Here is a 21,495-nt window from a genome sequence, read left to right on the forward strand (position 1 = left end):
CTGAAGACAGGCAGGGCTCCCTCCTGTCTGCAAGGGTCAACTGAAAACAAGCATGTTTCCCTTCTATCCGCAAGGGTAAACTGAAGACAGACAGGTCTCCCTTCTGTCTGCAAGGGTCAACTGAAGACAGGCATGTTTCCTTATTGACTGCAAGGGAAAACTGAAAACAGAGAGGTCTCCCTTCTGTATGCAAGGGTCAACTGAAGACAGACAGGTCTCCATTCTGTCTGCAAGCGTCAACTGAAGTCAGACAGGTTTCCCTATTGACTGCAAGGGTTAACTGACGACAGAGAGGCCTCCCTTCTGTCTGCAAGGGTCAACTGAAGTCAGACAGGTTTCCCTATTGACTGCAAGGGTTAACTGAAGGCAGAGAGGTCTCCCTTCTGTCTGCAAGGGTAAACTGAAGACAAAGGGTCTCCATTCTGTCTGCAAGGGTAAACTGAAGAGAAAGGGTCTCCATTCTGTATGCAAGGGTAAACTGAAGACAGGGCTGTTTCCATTCTGTATGGAAGGGTCAACTGAAGACAGGCCGGTTTCCTTTCTGTATGCAAGGGTAAACTGAAGACAGGCAGGTTTCCCTTCTGTCTGCAGGGGTCAAATGAGTGAGTGAGTGAGTTTAGTTTTACGCCGCACTCAGCAATATTCCAGCTATATGGCGGCGGTCTGTAAATAATCGAGTCTGGACCAGACAATCCAGTGATCAACAGCATGAGCATCAATCTGCGCAATTGGGAACCGATGACATGTGACAACCAAGTCAGCGAAACTGACCACCCGATCCCGTTAGTCGCCTCTTACGACAAGATAGTCGCCTTTTTATGGCAAGCACATGGGTTGCTGAAGACCTATTCTACCCCGGATCTTCACGGGAAGCAGGGGTCAAATGAAGACAGACAGGTTTCCCCATTGATCGCAAGGGTCAACTGAAGACAGGCAGGTTTCCCCACTCACTGCACGGTTAAACTGGAGACAGGCAGGTTAATTTATGTACTGTCTACAAGGGTAAACTGAAGACAGGGAGGTTTTATTTCTGTCAGATGTTTCTACTATATGCAAGGAAGTATGCATGATTTCAAATTAAGTGTCTTTAGCTTTCAAATGGGGAATAGATCTCGTGACATTGTACCAAATTGAGTTTTGTAATGTTCTCTTCTTTAGTAGATTTGAAGTGAAATCTGAGCATCCATTACACTTTCGAATATCACTTGCAATGAACTGTAACATGACATTCTCACACTTCTGCCTTGTTTCCATGGAACCTTGACACACAAATAAAGAAGTTATTAGGGTTTCTAGGAGACACTATGTCTACAATGTCAGCATGTTAGAAACATGTAATTTCTGAATAAAATTGATATTTTATACTTATCCTGACTCATGCTCTTTTGCTTGTCTTCTTCTTCTTCCGAACATAGTGGAACACTTGTATCTCCCTAATTGAAGCTCCCTTCAATGTAAAATTACTAATTAGTACTCACCAAGAGTTGCCTCCCTCTTCCAAAATGCGTGGGAAAGGAGGCGCCACCTCATCCCACATGCTTCACTGTCTCCTGTTTAACGAGCCCAACACTTGAATTTACAGGGAAATCCAAAGTGTTATGTGGGGAGGATGGGAGGGCTTACCTCATGAGTCAGGATAAGTATAAAATATCAATTTTATTAAGAAAATTACATATTTTTCCTTATCCTGACTCATGCTCTTTTGCTTGTAGAATCCTACGGAAACGGAGGTGGGAACAGAATACTTTGGATTTAAATAATTAGTGATTTATATATATGTAAGAACCCCCTACGGGAACCTTATAATGGCACTCTAATTAAGATAATTCCTGCTGCGAAAAAACATAAGTTCTACCAGCTGCCATAGATGGGGGTACTACAATAATTAGATACTATGATAATAGTAATAATGGTATAAAAGCGACTCCAAAGTGGAGAAGCGACCCAATGTACATTTAACATCAGTACTGGGCTTAAGACTAATGTAGACTTAAGATATGTATATAATTAGCACAAAACTCCGTAGAGTTATAAGCTAGATGATACTGGTATGATATATACATAATAATCTCATGAGACTATGTCTCATCGTCTACGAGGGACTGTCAACTGCTGTGTGAGGACCATGGGACCGAAATGGTGAATACCTGAGACGTCCTCGGTGGTGATATCTCTCAGATAGTGGTTAGCAAACACCATGTCGGATTTCCAAAAGAAGCCCTCCATAATGGTATTCAACGAGCAATTTCCGTGTGAAGCGAGTGTGGAAGCCAGTGCTCTGATTTCATGGGGATTAGATGCTCTTGGAGGGTCGAGTCCTGCAGCCTTGTAGGCGTGAAGTATGACAGTTCTGATCCATATCGATATGGTGATACGGGAGACTTCGGTCTGAGTCGCTGTCGATAGAGGGATGAATAACCGCTTGAGTTGTCGTCGCCTCGTTTTGGATCGCTGTAGATAGATTTTGAGTGCTCTCACTGGGCATAAAGATAGGTCAAGCGTATCTTGAGGTCCGAGAATTGAGGAAAGTGCAGGGACATGGAATAATCTGTCTGGTTGACCTGGCAATTGATTCTTGGCGATAAAGTCCCATCGCAGTCCCATAAGCACTATGTTTTCATTGTCGTCGAAACGTATTCTCTCATAATCTAGTGCGTGAATTTCTGACATCCTGGCTGCCGTTGCTAGGGATAACAGGAACAAAGTTTTCTGTGACAGAAATTCAAAAGATGTTGATTCTAGTGGTTCATAGGCCTCACTTGTGAGGTGTTGGAGCACTCTATTTAGATCCCATGCTGGAGCCCGAAATCTCTGTTTCTGATCCTCCAATCGGAATGAACGTAACAAGGCCAGTAACTCTGGCGTTTTTGTTAACTTGACACCCGTTCTCACAGTTATCACTGAACTTAGAGCTGCAAGATATGTTGGCAATGTCGAGCCTTTTAGACGTTTAGTTTGTCGTAGGTAACACAGGTAGTCAGCCACTTGTGGATGTGTAGCATTTCTAGCTGTAAATCCTTTTAGCAGCTTGTATGTTTCAAAACTGTGCCACTTGTTGTCATACAAGTTGCGCTGTAGAATTGCGTGAAGCAAGCGTGACTGCTTTCGCCGCTCTGGCTGAAAAACCTCTCTTGTTTAGACACACTTTAATACAGTCCATACGTGAAGTTGGAATGCTTCTGGGTTTCCGTGCACTTGTTTGGTGTGAGGATGTACTAGTAGATTCGAGCGCTTTGGAAGTTGTAGTGTTGGGTGTCCGATTTCTTGAATTAGAATGGGAAACCACGTTCTCGCTGGCCAGTAGGGCGCGACCAAAATCAGTTGGAGGCTCTGAGTTTGTCTGATTTTCTGTAACACCTTTGGAATTAGCGCTGGCGGCGGAAACGCGTACGTGTTGAGGCCTTCCCAGGATATGCTTAGTGCGTCCGTTGCCCACGCTTGTGGATCCGGGACTGGTGATACGAATGTTGTTAGCTGATTGTTGAAGCTAGTGGCGAATAGGTCTACTAGCGTAGCTCCTATTTCCTTGATAAGCTGTGCAAAGATTTCTGTATTGAGCATCCATTATGCTCTGACATGTATGTTGTTGAGCCCTGTTTGTTTATATAAAACGCCACTGTTGAGTTGTCGGTGTGAATCATCAGATGCGCATTCTGTAGAATGGTGCTCCAATGTAGTAGGGCGTTGATTACTGCTTTCATTTCTAGCATGTTTATGTGCAGCTTGCTCTCTTGCTGGTTCCATTACCCTGATGCCGTCCGGTTGGCGAGATGAGCTCCCCAACCTTAAAGCGACGCGTCTACATAGAGATGGGTTTTGAATTCCGGCTCTGTTAAATAGATGCCTTCGCAGACATTCGACCTCCTGGTCCACCATAGTAGATGAGGTCTGATGTGTTTCGGTAGACTGGATGGTTGTAGGTCGTCGAGATGAGAGTTGTAACGGACGTAACTGTAGTCTGCCTCTGACTGTCATGTCTTGGGCTGACGTGAGGAGACCCAACAGACTCTGCCATTGTCGTAGTGGTAGCGGAGAGAGTAAGGCTTGTGGGATGGTCTGTTGGATCTTGAGCCATCGGTCCTTTGGTAAGACGATACGGTTCTGTGTCGTGATAGATCGAATGCCTAGAAATTGCAGATCTTGCGTAGGTTCTAGGTCCGACTTGAGTAGATTTACTAACCATCCTAGCTCTGTTAGTAGCTTGATGATGAAGTTTAACTGTAGTTTGAGATTCTGTGGATCTTGATCTACTTGAATCCCGTCGTCGAGGTAGAACGCACTGTGTAGCCCTAGACGATGTAGGTAAGTGACGATAGGTTTCGTTACTCTTGTGAATAACCAGGGGGCCGATGATATTCCAAATGGGAGTACTCTCCATTGATAATGCAGCCCATCTAGTGTAAACCGTAGGTATTTCCTGGATTCGGGATGTATCGGGATATGTAGATAAGCATCCTGCAGATCTATACTGGCCATGCAGTCCATGGGACGAACTAGGTGTCGTAGTTGAGGTAGATGTATCATGCGAAAGATAATTGAACGTGCTCATGTTGTAAAGGAGTCTGAACTTTTCCTTGGAGTTTTTCTTAGGCACTAGGAAAACTGGGGAGTAGAAGCCTGGTTCGATGTTTACTTGATCCAGTACTTCTATGGCCTGCTTGGTTAGGAGAGATGAAACAGCTTCTCGTAACTTTGGTAGTTGTTGCGCCTGGAAGTCGAACTTGTGAGGGTTGACTGTAAGTGGCGGCGTGGCCTGTAGTTGGATTCGATATCCGTGTTGAAGGATGTTGGAGACATATGGGTCTTGTAGAATTCCCCAGTTCTCCCAGTGCAGTTGAAGGCGTCCACCCACTTGTGATGGTTGTACTGGAACGGCTGGGGGTGGAAGACTCCAGTCGTTCCGAACCCATCTTTCATCGTTTATAGTTGCGGAACCTCTGGGTGCCCTGCCTCTTCCAGATCCTCCTCTGTAGTTGCCGTATGGGCAACGAAAAGAATCTTTTCCTCTTGAACTGACCATCTTCCTATCCCGTGCTTTCTGTAAGCCAGTAAACTTTGATCTTCCTGAATATCTCTGTGATGTCTGCCTGATGACGCTAGCTAGCGTGTCCATCGACTTTATCATAAGGACTTCCCTTGAATCCTTCGTGACTTCTTTAGAGACTTTATCTATTCCTCCATCGAAGATAGATGGCATAGACCACGGGGCTGTGTAGAGTGGAGATGTAAACTGTTCACCCCAAGTACAGGAAGCGAGGAGACCTTGACGACGAGCCAGAGTTAGCGCTGCGGAGACTGATGTAAGATGATCCGTTAAAAAATGCTGGTCCTTCTTCTGCATAAGGAGGGCCGAGTATATCATTCTGTCATCTTCTGATGTAGAATCTCGAAATCTGGTGATGAGAGTTTCATAAATCGTTCTTGATCTGTTAAGGCCGAAGAACATTCTCCTTGTCATGGTTTCGATCTGAACCAGCTTGCGGTCGTCTATCTTGTAGGTCTTATTCTTGGCATCGTTTATTACTTTGAAGTTATCATCGATTTCTTGTGCCTTGAAAAATGGGTCCATATTATGGGTTGAGAACGTTTTGGCGTTGAACTGTGGTAAGTGCGGCGCCTGGGCTTTAGTGGCTTTATGGAAGGCTGTGTCCAGATTCTGGGGGACCGCTGCTATCGGGTCCATCGGAGGTAGGGTGATGGTGTCTGCATCGTCCTCCCTCATGAGATAAGTGTGGGCCGGGTTACCGTTCTTGAAAGGTGAAGATAGGTCTGGGTTGTTAACCATCCAGTAGCGTATTTCTGCGTCGGAGAATATGATGCCTCCATCATCTTCTGTAACGGGATCGCTAATAAGAGGTTGATGGTCTTCCGATTGTGACTGAGGTGGAAACCTGTATACTTCTACCGCTGTGCAGGGTGACGTCAACGGAGACCTGTCTGGGGACTTCCATGAAGACTTGTGAGGCGAACGGCGAGGTGACCTGCGAGGAGATCGACGTGGTGACCTGTGAGGAGATCGGCGAGGTGAAAGACGAGGTGATCGGCGTGGAGAATGGCGAGGAGATCGTCGCAGAGAACGGCCTGACGAGCTGCGTCTATATGGTGACCTTCGCGGAGATCTATGTGGTGAACGTTGATAGCTTCGCGAAGCTCTTGGGGAATCCCTCGATGACTTGGAGCCTGTAACTGGTGCCCTTCGTGAAGCTTCATCTGAGTCCGGTCCTGGGGAGTGACGACTTGACCTTCGCGAAGGCTGGGGGTCCGAGTCAGAGTCCGGGGATGAGAGGATCTTCCTTTACGAACCTCTTCGTGAGTATTGATCATCGGAGCCCGAGGTAGGTGACGATCTAGATGTCCTTCGCGAAGGCCTTCGCGAACGCTGAACATCTGGGTCCTTCGCAGAGGTGTGCTGTGACGTCCTTCGCGCAGGTGGGTTCCCCAGCGATGACTTGGTAGCAGCCGCTATGTTGACCGGGGGTCCTTCTGGGGTGACGTCTACATTGGAGCCTTCGCAAAGGCTCAGGCTCTGGGCTGGTTGTCTCTCCAGTCCATAGCGGTCTTCCATCATCTTCATAATCTGAAGAACCAGGTCGTCTGGGACGCTCTGCAAAGATGTAGTTGGTGCCCTATCTGCGTTGGTAGCGACGGGACCCTCAGGAAGATCGTCAGACATCAGTGTTGGTACATCAGGCTGCGTGTAGATCTGCGCTGACGTCACTGTTGCCGACACCAGTCGTTTCTTGTGACGTACATCAGGTATGATGATCGGCTGATCATCATGCAGGCCCAGTTCTGCGGCGGGAACAATCTCGGCTGAGAAAGTTCTAGTAGACTTCGTCGATTTCCCCTTGGAGGTAGACGCTGCCCTGGGAGTACGGAGTCTGCGTTGAGTTGAAGTAGAAGCCCTCTTAGTCTTTGGCTGCAACGACGAGATGTCTGGGGATGCAGGACGCTTCTTGGAGACGGCGGACTGCGTCCCACGCCTCTCCTCCGAGGGTAACTCTAGCGGAACACCAGACGGGAGGGGGTCGCATCCGACAGCAGTTGACTGGCGAGGGCTTCCGATGTATCGTCCATGGCTAAACTCTGTTTACGTGACCTATCTGCTGCCTTCTCAAGACGCAAAGATAATATTTGTTAAAAGCAGAATTAAACAAATTATTACTATAACTGCAACGTGAAGAAAATGCACATGGTGCAGTACAGCTAGGGCATATTAAATGCGGATCGGCAGCAGAAAAACGTAACCTGCAAACAGTACAGATTTTCATCAACGTAAACTGCTGAACAATCACGCGTCCCGTGAATAAACAGCAGAAATACGAATAAATATCAATACATAATTGTTGAAGGATACTAGCTAAACCTCTATAGATGACTACAAGAGGTAACTTACTAAGAATCAAAGGACATAGTGTGTAGGGAGACACAGGCGCTCTCACATCCTGCTCACTGGGCGAAGAAGGAGAGAGTGAAGCATGAGGGAAGAGGTGGCGCCTCCTTTCCCGCGCATTTTGGAAGAGGGAGGCAACTCTTGGTGAGTACTAATTAGTGATTTTACATTGAAGGGAGCTTCAATTAGGGAGATACAAGTGTTCCACTTAATGTTCGCAAGAAGAAGAAGAAAGCAAAAGAGCATGAGTCAGGATAAGGAAAAATATTAATACTTGACTTAGTTACTTTTCTGAATCTACCCGAGGCTACTTATCCAACAGGACCCATTTCTACCAAACTGAGTCTATACTCTTGTCCAAATTTACCAGATTTCAGCTGTTACCTGTACCAATTTTGTTTCTTTTACAAACAAGAATTATGTTTATACATTAAAGTGAGAAATGTATGGTATTTCGAGTGAGCCAACAGGCACTGACAAAGAAATTTTGGTATATTCTTTAGAATTTGAAAGAGCAAATGTGCATTGTAATATTTTTCACACATTTATGAGTACCAAAGTATAAAGTATACATACACAAATCAAAAGCAAAATGAAGATGATTTATCAGACTGCTTCAACATTCATGAATGTTTTTAATTTATCAATGACTCAGTGTGCGGGTTGTGTAACATTATGTCGCTTTTAGACTCATTTACAACCTGTTCAGACTGTCTGATGCTAAAGAAATTAATTTGCATAAGGCTTGCCATTAATCTCTGCAACATGGATTTGTATTAGCAGTCTAGTATGAAGCATCAATTATTTTGTAGAATACCGTATTTTGCCCAAAGACAACAAAAAATAATCATGTAGAAGGGTGTCCGCTTATCTGTGGGCAAAACCTTCGTCAAACTTTTTTTCTGGTGACCAGTAAGAAGACAACATCATGTCGTTTTGTGTGAACGAACAAGAGAAAATGACTTTGTCAGTGAAGTCATCACACTAAAAGTCACTAGACAAGACTATTTACCTTTTCAGTTCTAATTTGTTTAAATATTATATGCAGTGATTAAGATTACTGTGTGTATTTGTCTCGTATATAGAGCCAGAAATAGCAATCAGCTGTGCACACATTTCCCCGGCGATATACCAGTTATTTAGATAAAAAATCCCCAATAATATATTAGGGTGAATTCTGATGCAGTGATCAGTAAATTATAATACCTAAAACTACTGTTTTACCAAGAAAATATATCCAAGCATTGTGTAATTTTCATTATAGCTTTAGTTCTATAAATATGAAATATGTATAATCAACACTAAGGTTATACAGGCCCTCACAAATGGGGATGAGGTGAAATAGGCATGCCATTTCACACATGATCTTAATTACTGTGAACTAGCAGTCCATGGATGACAAGGCAGTGATCAGTTTATGATTGTTGAAAATAATGTATGTTTTGCAATATGGGATTGTGAAATATATCTAACAAGTTATTCACAATAATGTGAATTACACCATTCAATTAGAATGGTGTTTGCAAATCATTCAAGCAGCCACCATTCACAGCATTAAAACTAACTTTGTGTATAATTTCATTTACAAATTCACATTTTAGTTCATTATTTTAGATTTATGTTAGTTACCCTTTATGTGTGCCTCCTTCAAACTGAATAAAATTCATTTGATAATAAGTGGTTGTTCTAATAGCGTTTTATTCCTTCCTCTACATTGAGATTCGTGATATCCTATTTCATTTCTGAATACCTCAGTTATTTTCAGATCAAACTGTGAATAATGTATGTGTATTTTATAGGGTTGGGTATCGCCAAAAGTTTCATATTGCGATACATTGTGTTATGTGTTGGTGTATTGCAATACAGATTGCAATATATTGTGAAAGTGTGAAACATGTTTTAGCTCTTTCAGCACCAGTCAACCAGAGGCTTTTACTGCCATGACACCGACTTCCCAGAGACTCTGAGGTCATAGATGAGGCCTATGTTTATCAAGGAAAATATCAGCTTCTAAAACATGCTTCATACACTCCGAAACATCGTGTTGTCCACAATAAAGAAGTTGACATCCATGTATCTTGCTTTTCGTATTCCTAGACTAGTCGTCGAGAGAGGTATGAATCGTCATCCGGCTTGCCGGAATGACACGAGTAGTTACGAATGTCTGCTATAAGGCTCGTGATTGGTCAAAATCATGCATGTGAGCTAAGGCAACCAATATTATTACAGCAATGGATACCGTCCTCGTAAACGTAAACTTTAGATTTAGACGAAAGTTTTGGGTAAAATCATTCTATTCTGAACAGTTAACGCACCACCTTAAGGAACTTAACTGTCGCATTGTGCTTGGTTATGACCTGTGACAACAAGAGTCATCAGAAGATGACATATCCCTCCGGACCCCACATCTTTGATAAAACAAATCATCTGACAGTTACTTAAAGTCCAGCTTGATTTTCGACTAAGTGCAAATCATTTCCATGGAAATCATGAAAAACATAAATGACAAAAATCTGCAAATAGCAAAAGGTACCACTTTAGGATCTGTTTGATATATCTACCAAGTTTTGTTGAAAAATATTAGACGGTTCTTGAGTTATGTTCTGGAAACGAAGCCCACCCCTCACTTTTGTGACTAAGTCCAAATCGTTTCCATGGAAACCGGGAATGCCTAAAATCTGCAAATAGTAAAAGGCACCAATTCAAGTTCTGTTTGATATATCTACCAAGTTTTGTTGAAAAATATTGAACGGTTTTTGAGTTATGCTCCGGAAACGAAGCCCACCCCTCTTTAAGACTAAGTCCAAAACGTTTCCATGGAAACCGAGAAAAATAAAAATGACAATAATCTGTAAATAGCAAAAGGCACCACCTTAGGTTATGTTTGACATATCTACCAAGTTTTGTTGAAATATATTGAACGGTCTTTGAGTTATGCTCCGGAAACAAAATGATTACGGACGGACGGACAGACAGACGGAAGAGGCGACGACTATATCTCCCCTCATTACATGCAGGAGTGATAAAAATGCTTCAAGCATATATTTTAACATTAAATATTGTGTAGGTGTGAAGTTCGAGGCGACGAAAGCCGAAATGTCATATGGCTTACATTTCATGATCGCACTCAAAAAGATGGAAAATAGTAACTTATGACGTACGTTTGACAACTTTTATGAGTACTGTTCTTGATTTTAATCTTTATTTTATTCAATTTGTTTAATTATTTCCTCGAAACATCGTGACTTTGTCCTGGACAACTTTGATGTGGACCCGTTGCCGAATCGCTTTTTGTTTTCAACAACATTGCGAAAAATAATTTATAATTCTGTTGATAATATATGTTCATTTGAAATGTAACAAGAAGACAAAGTCATCAATATCCCCCGCAATGGCAAAATACTCTTCATGATTATGTCTACGAGTTGGGATTATGTCAAATATTTAGGTGTGTATATAGAAAAGTGGAAGGAGAGTATTGAAAGGTTTTTAAAGTTCTGCTCCAGAATGGAACACTATCACCAATTTCAATCTGTCAAATTGTTGCCATGGAAATGCCAAAAATATTTTATTCAGAAATCCAAAACTACCAAAAGGCACCAGTACACCACCAGACCAATCTACCGTATACCCGGGAAATTTTCGAGGTATCTAATTTTCGAGGTTTTCGAGGTTAGAAACGCAACCTCGAAAATATTATATCCATGAATTTTTCCAAACTTCAAACCTTTGGGTTAGATTTCCTATCGATAAGCATTTCAACTGCTGGCAACCAATGACTTCCTGACATGCGCATTAACTCTTTAATGCCTGTCTACAACTAATCTTAACGTTCGGTTCTGTTTTAGTCAAACTTGTTGCCACAGAAACGCCAAAAATATTTTAATCAGAATTCCAAAACTACCAAAAGGCACCTGTACTCCACCAGATCTATCTATGTGCTAAGTTTGGTGAAGAAAAAGCGAACGGTTTTAGAGTTCTGCTCCGCGGAAAAGAGCACTACCACTAATTTCATTCTAAGTCGAACTTGTTGCCATGGAAACGCCAAAAATATTTTATTCAGAATTCCAAAACTACCAAAAGGGACCAGTACTCCACCAGATCTATCTATGTGCCAACTTTGGTGAAGAAATATTGAACGGTTTTAGAGTTCTGCTCTGGAAAAGAACACTACCACTAATTTCATTCTAAGTCGAACTTGTTGCCATGGAAACACCAAAAAGTTTTATTCAGAATTCAAAACTACCAAAAGGCACCAGTACTCCACCAGATCTATCTATGTGCCAAGTTTGTTGAAGAAATATTGAACGGTTTTAGAGTTCTGCTCCGGAAAAGACAAATGTGCACGCGACGGGCCTTTTACGACGCGACGCACTTGACGGACGGAGTCCATTTTAATACCCCCTGCAAAACGCGTTGCGGGGGATAATAAGTATTTTCAGACATTGTGACATACACATACACACGCATGCACGTCGTCATATGACAATATTTGTCAATATTCTCAAGCACGACATTAAATCCCATATCACCTCACCTCACCTAAAATTATATACCACTTTGATGCACCTACTGCCAGGCCGGTTTACCGGCCTTTCAGTGTCTGGGGACTTGGGACATCTGGGCCAGTTTTCCAGCCTGTGGTGTTGATTGGGTTAACTAAAATAATGAAATTACTGTCTTCCTCTCATTTGAAACAAGAAGACAAAGTCATCAATATCCCCCGCAATGGCAAAATACTCTTCATGATTATGTCTACCAGTTACGATTATGTCAAATATTTAGGTGTGTACATAGAAAAGTGGAAGGAGAGTTTTGAAAACCACCAGATCCATGTATGTGCCAAGTTTGGTGAAGAAATATTGAACGGTTTTAGAGTTCTGCTCCGGAAAAGACAAATGTGCACGGACGGACGGACTGACGGACAGAGTCCATTTTAATACCCCCCGCAAAACGCGTTGCGGGGATAACAATGCCACTGGACACTGTCAGGACACAGATGTGATTGACCAATATACATTCTCAAAACAAGTGTAGAAGTGAGCACAGCTCACATACCCCCGGTTCCCACTTTGGGACATGGAAATGACTGATATTGATATATATAATGTGACAAGGATCAGCAGCTCACAAGACTTTCTCTTTGACTCCACTAAACTTTATATACATGTTAGATAATAGTTTTGGCATGTACTGATTAAGGTAATAATTTATGGAAACTAGATTTTTTTGTGTTTTCTGTGGAAACCTGACATACAATTGAACTTGACTGTCTCATGTTGCACACAATGAAGTGGACGTAGATGAAGATTGCTATATTTTAGCACATGGCATATCTGTGGGTCATGATTAACATGTGTATTAAGTTTGGTGAACCTAGCATGTATAGTTTCGATGATATGCCGTGGTCAGGTAACCATCAAATACATTTTGCATGTACCTAGCATGAACCTAGCATGTAAACTTTAAGAGATATGCTCTGGACAAAATAATCGAACACATTTGGCACTAAGTCATGTCTCCTGCGAAACAGCAAAAAATAAAATTCATATCTGGATCTAAACCCCAAAAGGCACATCTAGAGTACCAAGTTTGATGAAGCTAGCATGTATAGTTTGGAAGATCTGCTCCGGACAAGATGACATCCTCATAGTCACAGCCTAAGTCATGTTTCCATGGAAACAGCAAAAAATACAATTCATATCTGGATCTAAACCCCAAAAGGCACATCTACGGATCATGCTTGATATGTGTACCAAGTTTGATGAAGCTAGCATGTATAGTTTGGAAGATCTGCTCCGGACAAGATGACATCCTCACAGTCACAGCCTAAGTCGTGTTTCCATGGAAGCAGCAACAAAACAAAATTCTGAAAAAACTTTAAAATAGCAAAAGGCACATCAATGGGTAATGATTAACATGTGTGTGAAGTTTGGTGAACCTAGCATATAAACTTTAAGAGATATGCTCTGGACAAAATAATCGAACACATTTGGCACTAAGTCGTGTTTCCATGGAAACAGCAAAAAAAATGAATTCTGAAAAAACTTTAAAATAGCAAAAGACACACCAATGGGTAATGATTAACATGTGTGTGAAGTTTGGTGAACCTAGCATGTAAATCTTAAGAGATATGCTCCGGACAAACTTTCCGGACGGACGGACGGACAGACAGACAGACAGACAGACGGACGGACGGACAGAATGAAAGCTATATACCCCCGTTACTTGGTAGCGGGGGTATAATTATTAATATATAATGATATAAAGGAAATACAAATCTTATTAGTATTTATAACTACATCACGGAAATTGCCGATCGTATCGGGCAAACCGGTTTGCGAAAAGTGTACTGCAATATATCGAATTGTGAAGTTCAAATTGAGATATACCGGTTAACAGGTATTATCGCCCAACCCAAGTACTTTATCAAGTTTTTGTCCAGCTTATATTTGCTAAAGAACACTTATTACTGTTGTTGTTCAATATCATCATTACCAAACATTTTGAAAGAAAATAAATTCATAGGCAAGCACTTCAGGCACCATGAACTTAACATGCCAATAACATAAGGAAATTTGTTTCTGAAATTGTTTTCAAAACCTTGTGAAATCAAAAGTGAAGTCTTTACAACAAATTCCTCGGGGCACTGAGGCCCAATGGTTAAAGCATTTGTGTGTCACACTACTTCATGTTCAATGGAAGAAACTTTGAATTTAAGAGAAATAAAAAAGATTGTATGAAAATAATTTAACCTTGTTTAGCGCTGCTCTCATAGCTTCTTGCCATCCATTCTGCATCGAAAACCTACAATGTGAAAATATTTGTCCCATTAACTCACGCTGGAAGAAACCAAGTCCCTATCCATTAATTCTGAGGGAAACTATGAAAAGAAAATCAGGACAGGTGTCATGCTTTAATAATTTACACTGCAATTAGATTTGATACCGATCAGAATAGCCCTTATTAACAGACACTGAAATAATAAACTTGCATTAAACTCCAAACAGGATAAATATATTTGCATGTCAGCATGGGTGTTCTGTAATCAAATCAGAGAAGATAATTAAAAATGTTGACCAACACAAAACAAAAGTTTTATGCATTCCATAGAAACATGATAACAAGTATCTCATACCAGTCATGTTCATTAATAAATATATTTGCATGTCAGCATGGGTGTTCTGTAATCAAATCAGAGAAGATAATTAAAAATGTTGACCAACACAAAACAAAAAATTACGCATTCCATAAAAACATGATAACAAGTATCTCATACCAGTCATGTTCATTAATAAATATATTTGCATGTCAGCATGGGTGTTCTGTAATCAAATCAGAGAAGATAATTAAAAATGTTGACCAACACAAAACAAAAAATTACGCATTCCATAAAAACATGATAACAAGTATCTCATACCAGTCATGTTCATTAATTCCAGGATGTAATTCCTGTCTGAGTCCAAAAGGTATTATTTGATCTCAATCACTTCAAGATATCTATCTGGCCTTTTCAACAGATCCAGGCAATGAAGACTTTGGATATAAGAGTAAACAGTTGTCATATGTATACTACATAAATATGCAAACCACATTTTTCCAAATGATATATCTATACTATCATTTTGTTACATTTATTATTTAATGATAAACAGTCAGCAAAAAGAAGATGACACTGTGAGGTAAAACATCGTTCACATCAGTTGAATAATTCTGTCATAGCACTTAACCATTCACAAGTACTTTTAAAGATGTGTTGTGATGCCAGGATGTGTATGAATATAACTGGCACAAGGTGGTTGAAAATGTTCAGGTGAGCTTAAAAATGATTAATTAAACACATGTTATAGATATATAATCTTGATATAATCTAGGTTTTGAAGAAGTCTATAGATTGAGTGCCAAAGGATAGATGGATGGAGAGAGAAAACCAAGCCTTAGATTGGTAAAGAAAACATTTAGTCCTCTAGTGGTGGGAAGATATAACCTGAATACAAACATTCTTCAATTAACTGATCAATTAATAAATTAGTGCTACAGAGTATTGACCTTATGCAGCGTTTAAAATTCCTGTCTGCCCGACCATCCGGAACGGTCTATTTTCATCCCGCACGGTCAAATTTCAAAAGTAGCCTGTCCGGTGGTGTGGTAGATGTTTTTACCCCTAACAGTATATATTTCATAATATCAGACAGGTTCTCTTGTTGTCAGTTTGAGGTGTTTAAGGTATTATGATAATTATGTTAAACTATTTACGATTGGACAGTTCATTCTACAATAACCAATCACAACACATGTACTTCCAGTTTACCTAAACTCTGTGCATTGCCTGTTAGTGCAATGCACTTCATTGCGATGCCTACAAACAGTAAAGTATTCAGAAACCTGATTTTTTTTTGGGGTGGGGGTTCATTATTGAAAACCGGACAGGCAAGTTTGTATCCGGACTGGTAATTTTTCAAAGTTACCAGTTCGGCTGTCTGGCTTGGAATTTTAGGAATTTTAAACACTGCCTTATGATATGTATTAATTAAATCCCCCTAACCAATCTGTTACTAATCTGTACTATCACTCGCTAGCACCAAGAATTAACATGATAGTTTACACGTCTATGTTAAAAATTTATACTACAAAAAAGAAGAAGAAGGGAACACCATAACATTTGATAGTCATATATAAACTGAAATGTGGTGAGGTCATTTATACTCTAAGGTAAATGCAACTTTTTGTGTGCTTAATGGGCACTTTAAACGACATGTTGGAACATGCAGTGAAGCAACTGATTCAATATTCATTGAGTTTGAGTGAAATGAAAACATTGTCAAAAACAGCAAAAAACAAGGGTGCTGAAACACACCAGCACCATGTTTTATTCAAAAGCCCGAACACAACAGCCTAGTGCATGTTGAAGACAGACTTCCCATGCATTTTGTGGCAATGTTTACTTTAAAAGAAACTACAGACAGTATTGAAGCCTCACATCTTCTTCACCATGCCACAGCGCAAACCATTAAGCGCCCGCAACAGAAGCAGTACCATTGCATGGTTACAGGATGGTGAATCCATAAGAAGTGCTGCTCTCTGTCTTCAGGTGTCTCCCTCTGTCATTCACAGACTGAGGGACAGGTTCCAGGCCACTGGTAGAGTAAAGGACAGACCTTGCTCTGGAATACCCAGAAAAGCATCAAGGGCAGATGACCGATATGTTATGGTCCAAGCCCTTTGGAACCCATTCACAACTGCCTGTGTCCAGTTGCCACAAGCTGCATGGAAAGTCTGTCTTCCACATGCACTCTGCTGTTGTGTTTGGGCGAGTTGAATCAAACATGGTGCTGGTGTGTTTCAGCATCCTTGTTTTTTGCTACCTGTTTCATTTCACTCAAACTCAACGAATATTGAATCAGTTGCTTCACTGCATGTTCCAACATGTCGTTTAAAGCGCCTTTTAAGCACACAAAAAGTTGCATTTTTACCTTAGAGTATAGATGACCTCACTACGTTTCAGTTTATATACGACTATTAAATTTTAGGGTGTTTTCTTATTTTTTGTTTGTAGTATATTTACAGAAAACAGTAGTGTTGATGGTGAACATAGTGTGATGTAACTCATCAGTGTCACTGGATACCTTCAGTTCAGCGAAGATAAAATAATGTAGTTCAAATATCACAATTAAAGAAAAGGCACCAGTTCACCACTAGATTTATTTGTACAGCAAGTTTCTCTTATAAATATTCAACGGTTTATCATGCTTGAACACCAAGAGTTATAGAACTAGGGGAAATGGTTAACCATTACAGAAAATCAGAGGTTTCTTTGTACATTACCTGAATGATGTCCTTGTCTCCTTCATAAACCACAAACTTCACAGTCTTTAGTGATGAAGTTGTGGTTTCATTGAAGAACCATTCTACAACTGTGAACATTACGTTAGCAACTTTTTCAACCGGATACTTCAATGTTCCAGTTCCAAGAACAGGAAAAGCAATGGACTCCACTCCAAGCTTACTTGCCTCATGTAAACACAGGTAAATGAATTTGTACATCACCTGAAAAATACAAACACCATCCATTTATCTCAAAAGTCACAAAACATGAATACACAAAGCTCTTCGTAACAAAGGCTAACATTCAATGCTGGGCACAAGCATGTGATGGTTTAGCTTTGCTTCACGGCAGACAAAGCATAATGAACAATGCAAGCTCAAAGTTTCTTTTGACTTTTTAGACATAAAAGACCTGGAGATGCCCATAAAACAATATGACCAAACTTGGCATACATCATTCCAAGGTTTAGGTGTCAGTTTGTAGTACCACTGCATTATCTGTGGCGGAACCTCTGTGACAGAGGTCCTGCAAGGTCATTAAAAGTTGTACAAAGTATTTTCCAGTCTGTCATGGTCATGTATAAACTTATGGCTTAAAATACAAAGAACAAATGTCAAACAATAGTGGTCACTGTTTATTATTTAAAAGGATACAGTATCTCTATTACAACGTGCCATATATCCTGTGACCCTCATTAACCTGTTGACATACTTATTTCAACAGAAATCATTTTCACTTTCAACTATCCATAACCAATTGAGATTCGTATTTGAACAGAAATCTTTTCCACTGTCAACTATCCATATCTAGTTGAGACACTTATATATGCATGCACAGACAGCTGATGTTCAATCCCTCTTCCAGATACATAACCCCTATTACATCAGTGCCAGCATATACCTTGGGTTAACTGTGGCTTCTGACACTGTGCAATACAAAATACAGTTAAACCGTGTTGTGTCGAACCGTCAGGACCAAGGCAACAGTTCGACTTATCAGACTGTTCAACACATCCGTCAGCATAGAAATAATGATAAATATAAGGAATTGGCAGGGACCGAGAGATGAGGTTGACAGAAATGATCATTTCATCTCAAACGAGCTCGGGACATCGGGGTTCGACTGTATAAGAAAATTTAACTCCAAGATGCCCATCAGACAAAGGGTCTGTTTTTGGAGTAATGCCAAAGACATATGCAAAATATGTGTATAAATTCCCTAGGAATTACTGTCATATCTGTACCCTTTTCCCCCCTATAACATAATCAACTGATTCAAAGCAGCTCTGGCCAGAGGTATGGTTGCAGACGGTGATACCTATGATGTACTTTCTGGTTCTGATGATTTCACTTTCAGTCTATTTAACATCATTCCAATGACTAATGAGCCTTAACACTTTCTGTCGTCCTATAACTAGTAGATTCAGAAAGTCTAGATTGCCAAACCCTTGATAAGGACAGGATTCCTGCATTGTGTATGTACTGTCTGTCCGAAAGCAGTAGACTGTTTCTTAGCTACAAAGTCTGGTAAGGTCCTGATGGGAATGGAACTGGACTTGATCAAGTTTGGAAAAGTGGAGAGCATGAAGTTCAGAGAAAATGGCCTGGGCGGCCATAGCCAATAGGAAAGACGTTTTATCTGCATCATCTTTGAGATAATAACTAGCAAGAAGATGGGGGAAATGTAGGCTGTCCTATATGATGCATGATCTAATCATGACTGGTGTCTGTATAATCACCCAATGTAGGCTGTCGACATAATTGAAGACATTGGGTTTTATGGGATACTGCGTTAACAAGATTTTGAAATGTGGTCAAAGTGGTGTGGTGACCTTGAAAATAAGGTCAAGGTCACCAAAATCAACTAGCTTCTGCTCTGGAAAAGAGCACAACCATCAATTTCAGTCCAAGTCAAACTTGTTGCCATGGAAACGCCAAATATATTTTATTCAGAATTCCAAAACTACCAAAAGGGACCAGTACACCACCAGATCTATGTATGTGCCAAGTTTGGTGAAGAAATATGGAACGGTTTTAGAGTCCTGCACAGGAAAAGAGCACTACCACCAATTTCAGTCTAAGTCAAACCTGTTGCCATGGAAACGCCAAAAATATTTTATTCAGAATTCCAAAACTACCAAAAGGCACAGTACACCACCAGATCTAGCCATGTGCCAAGTTTGGTGAAGAAATATTGAACGGTTTTAGAGTTCTGCTCTGGAAAAAGCACTACAACCAATTTCAGTCTAAGTCAAACTTGTTGCCATGGAAACGCCAAAAATATTTTATTCAGAATTCCAAAACTACCAAAAGGCACCAGTACACCACCAGATCTATGTATGTGCCAAGTTTTGTGAAGAAATATAGAACGGTTTTAAAGTTCTGCTCCGGAAAAGACAAATGTGCACGGATGCACGGACACACGAACGCACGGATGGAGTCCATTATAAAACGCGTTTTGCGGGGGATAAAAAATATGCACGATATGGTACGAAAAGATTTAGAAGATGTAGCTTATACGCACCACAGCAATGGTGTAGAGTCATTGAATCATTTACGGACGTATTTATCTAAAACATAACAATCTGATTTCAAGCAATGTCCCATCGTTATATTTACGTGATAGCGACACATTGGGGTTTCCCTGGTCGTGTTTTGGGAATCCCGGTTGCTAAGGAAACTTTGATTGGTCAAAATTGTGCATGTGCATGTAAACATGGTGACACAAAAACAAATTACAAGTTTCTTTCAGAAACAAGACTGTGCCTCGACAACTTGTAAACAGTCAAGTAATCAAATTGCTGCACAAATAATAAACGAACTGCTTACTAGTAACACTCGTTGCTCTTGTCATAGTCACACAGGTGGTTCAAACTTACAAACTACAACCAAAGATGTGTATACGTCTTTGCTACAACTGAAAAGAATTGGCGAACATCCTACCCATGGCTCGAAATCGTCGAAACTTAAAAGGGGATCGCAAACTGTTTTGTTCACTGTGTAAAATGCAAAGAAACATAATGTTATGGCTACTACTGGATCGGGTGATGTACACTACAAACATAAATCTGCAATTCTGTCAAGCTTGAAACGTTCATGGACACGTCTTCTAGTGAATTAAATGAAACTGAAAGTCATGACGACAATGATTACGAAGTTATACAAGAGTAGCAATGTTGTGGTGCATATATGAAAAGAAACACAAGATTACTGATACTCCATTAAATTCCATTCGAACTCTAAATGTTCTCTTAGGTGTTTCTTACACCTATATTGAAAAAAATAAGGACTATGTACTCTTGATGTTGAAAAATTATCTGGAGTCCTGAATGTAACATGAGAGGATGGACAGTCGGCTAACCACATAGCCATATACTGACTGACTCTCTGAGTGGTGATGAAAAATTACATATAACTTAAACTCACATTGACAATTATATGGTGATCTGAAATCCATTTGGCTGCTGGCTTGGTCATATTGAAAACTAGTTTTGAACTTCATAAGCAAATCAGTTTTTGTTTTTGTTTGGGACATGCAAGCATGCCAAGATAAAAAAAATCATTTGTCCGATGTTAACAAACATACACAGATATCATTTCAAAAGGATAATCAAAATAGACTCATATTCAGAGGCACTGAAATTCAGAAACCTGAACTGTTAACATAATGATGTTACTGTTCAGAGACCATTTAAAATGAAACTTGTGTTTTGGGGAAAAAATATGGACTGAAGGGGATAAAACTCTACCGTAGTCCTGTTTTATACACATGTATACATATATTTATATAGTCCTGGGTCTAATATTTTTTGGTAATTAAAGTTTCATGCTGAAGTACAATAAAATGTGCTGTCTGAAGTAAACTTACCTTCCAACAGTCATCTTCAGTTGGCTCATTTTGTAATCCTGAAGGAAACTTGAATAGAAAACCATGAATTACGATACATGATTTCCCTTTCTGCCTTTGAAATGATGTGACAGCCACTTCACCAGGTTGTAAGCCATTAGGGTACTTCTCTTTACACTCTCTTTGCAGTTGACCCTTTGAGGCAGCATTTAATGCTCTTGATACTACTCCATATGCTAGATCCAGCATGTGATGAGCAGAGTTGACCAACACATCCGCCTCATGAAAATAAATGAATATATATATATAGTTTGTATAGTCAGTACATGGAAGGCGTGATAATTTCTTCAATAATTGCCATCAAGGTGCTGAAATTACTGCTGTAAAACTGCTGACATTATTTTTTACAAGTTCATATATTGAGAACAAT

At 40.4% G+C, this 21,495-nt stretch overlaps 1 protein-coding gene across 1 annotated transcript in view; it reads right to left on the reverse strand.

The window, feature by feature from the left end:
- Window positions 1–1,062: 1,062 nt before the first annotated feature.
- Window positions 1,063–21,495, reverse strand: part of LOC124270884 — a 31,061-nt gene continuing 10,628 nt past the window's right edge. Inside the window, exons 4-7 of the mRNA XM_046705946.1 lie at window positions 21,087–21,344; window positions 17,219–17,440; window positions 14,149–14,200; window positions 1,063–1,259 (exon numbers count right to left, since the gene is read on the reverse strand). Of these exons, the coding sequence (XP_046561902.1) occupies window positions 1,078–1,259; window positions 14,149–14,200; window positions 17,219–17,440; window positions 21,087–21,344 (714 nt within the window). The 3' untranslated portion in view covers window positions 1,063–1,077. The remainder of the gene's footprint in view (window positions 1,260–14,148; window positions 14,201–17,218; window positions 17,441–21,086; window positions 21,345–21,495) is intronic.

The sequence above is a fragment of the Haliotis rubra genome, unplaced genomic scaffold (genome assembly GCF_003918875.1).
Source record: "Haliotis rubra isolate DU_JTF1 unplaced genomic scaffold, ASM391887v1 Scf1555, whole genome shotgun sequence".
NCBI classification, from domain to species: Eukaryota; Metazoa; Mollusca; class Gastropoda; order Lepetellida; family Haliotidae; genus Haliotis; species Haliotis rubra.